Consider the following 2,188-nt stretch of genomic DNA (forward strand, 5'->3'; position numbering starts at 1 on the left):
TATGCTATGCAGGCATGTCCTTTAAGCCATGCAGTCGCATAGCTTAAATTTCAGCTCCTCTTTTTTCATGTGTAGAATTTAGTGATGATTTCGAAATATTGTACTCATGGCGAAAATTCGACACCCGAGCTAAAAGTTATGCCTATTTTAATATACGCTACTCATTTTTTCATATATCGTCCAAAACTTGAATCCAATGCACCAAACATTGTTTTGCCTTCATGACCAACATGTAAGTTGTTTTTTGGCTTCTACACTTCATCCTTTTGGACTCCATAGCTTGAACAAGTAATTTGCATGGCTTCATTAACCCTTCGAGGTCTTGAACCTAGCCTTAGGCTCTTCCCCTCAATCGCCAAATTCTTGGTAATTCGTGGCCTCCTTTGGATCACATCATATCTATTCAATTTGTGCTATCAATTATTTGATTAGTGTTATTATAAAACCCATTCCTACTTTGGTGCTGATTGTGCTGAAATTAGTGGTAGTCTCAGGAGGCACCATGGCATCTTGAGGTGCTTACAGTAGCACATTTGATGATTCAGCCCTTATTTTGTTGACTGGTACCTGCATATGAAATTTGAGATGGTTTTTGTTGTCAAGATGCTAATAGTCGGTTCTCTGTTAAGCATATTTCGTTGTTAGCAAAGCGGAAGCAAGCATGCATATCCCTCGAGTATGAGTGTGAAAAATTTAGAAGGCAACAAAAGAAGAATCATGAAATACTAATATCCATTTGAAAAAAACAGTGGCCTTCGACAAGGTTTCCACAAGCTTTTAACCAAATGAAAACCCAACTGACGAAAATATAATGTTACCAAACAAAGTTACTGCATCACAGCATCGGGAAACAAACAAAATGTGTATTGATTCGCTTAGAATTACATACAAAAACATGAAGTTGTCCTTTTCTAGTGCGCGGTTGACTTAGTACTGGCTGCCTATCTTTGATAAATATGTATCACTACAGTTCACATATAACTCATATATCTTAAGATACAGTGTGACCACTGGCCCTGTTATTCTGAGTGCTTAATTTTGAGTTTTTGGACTCCAAGTTGATTGCTTGGTTTGAACTACCCAGAATGATTTATTATATACTTGTAGTTTGTTTTAAAGAATATCCACATTGACCTTTTTCTAATTTTTCCTTCTTATTACGCGATTACAGAGTTCTTAAACGATGTTTTAAATGATCTGATTGACGCTTTTCTTTTCTCGCCTTGTTCGTTTTTATCGGTCTTTTCATCTCTGTTAAATCTACTCTTCATCAGTGGTGTGTATATCGTATACCATAATAATTAATCAGATAATGATAATATTTTTCATGAAAAGTACTGTTTAATTCATATTTTGTACCTTTTTCAGAGTTCTTGTTGTATTGATATTTGTTAATTAGAAAAAGTTTGCTGCCTTAAATTTTCAATGCTTATTATTTCTTCCTTTTCCTTCTGCACATGACTCCAAGAGGTAGTTTCCGCATTTTGTGGTTACTAAAATTTTGGCGAGTCTATAACTCAACTATATATGAGGAATCTTATAGTCTTTTATCCTTTTCTTGTAGGTAGTCATCCGTTTTCACTTCAGCTAATTATACTGAGGAACTTGGCATTTAGAGATGCAGCTGAACTCCATAAAAGATGCATTTGATCGTGTTACAAAGAAGCAAAAATTATCATCCTCTCAGTCTCTCGAAATGATCGAACAGATTGTGCAAGAAATAGAACAAGCATTATCAAGACAATCAGGTCATGATTCTGCAACCCAAAGTAATCACAAGTTTATCCTAAGTGAACTAAAAGCAACATTGAAAGAAATTGCTTTACTCAGCAAGCTGGAAGGCACCCAGAAAGACGTAAACAGTGCATTGAGCAAATATTCAAAGCTGCTCGAGAAATCCTTCAATCCTGATATATCAAAGGCTTACCGTAATATTGATTTTGATATACATACTGTTAACCGAATAATCGCTGATCATTTCTATCAGGAGGGCCAGTTTATTCTTGGTGATTGTTTTGTAGACGAACCAGAAGCCGCAGCTAAGAAATCCCCTTTCTTAGAAATGTATCAGATACTAGAAGCCATTAGATCACAGAACTTGGAGCCTGCTTTACAGTGGGCCACTACCAACCATGAAAAACTCAAACAGAATGGATCCGACATTGAACTGAAACTCCATCGTCTTCAG

At 36.1% G+C, this 2,188-nt stretch overlaps 1 protein-coding gene across 1 annotated transcript; it reads left to right on the forward strand.

Annotated features, from left to right (window-relative positions):
- Window positions 1–1,618: 1,618 nt before the first annotated feature.
- LOC111389026 (protein RMD5 homolog) lies at window positions 1,619–2,180 on the forward strand (the record flags this gene model as incomplete). The annotated part of the gene is made up of 1 exon (XM_023013873.1): window positions 1,619–2,180. A coding segment is annotated over exon 1 (562 nt), but the record flags the coding sequence as incomplete, so codon positions are not given.
- Between the last annotated feature and the right edge of the window lie 8 nt (window positions 2,181–2,188).

The sequence above is a fragment of the Olea europaea genome, unplaced genomic scaffold (genome assembly GCF_002742605.1).
Source record: "Olea europaea var. sylvestris unplaced genomic scaffold, O_europaea_v1 scaffold5517, whole genome shotgun sequence".
NCBI classification, from domain to species: domain Eukaryota; kingdom Viridiplantae; phylum Streptophyta; class Magnoliopsida; order Lamiales; family Oleaceae; genus Olea; species Olea europaea.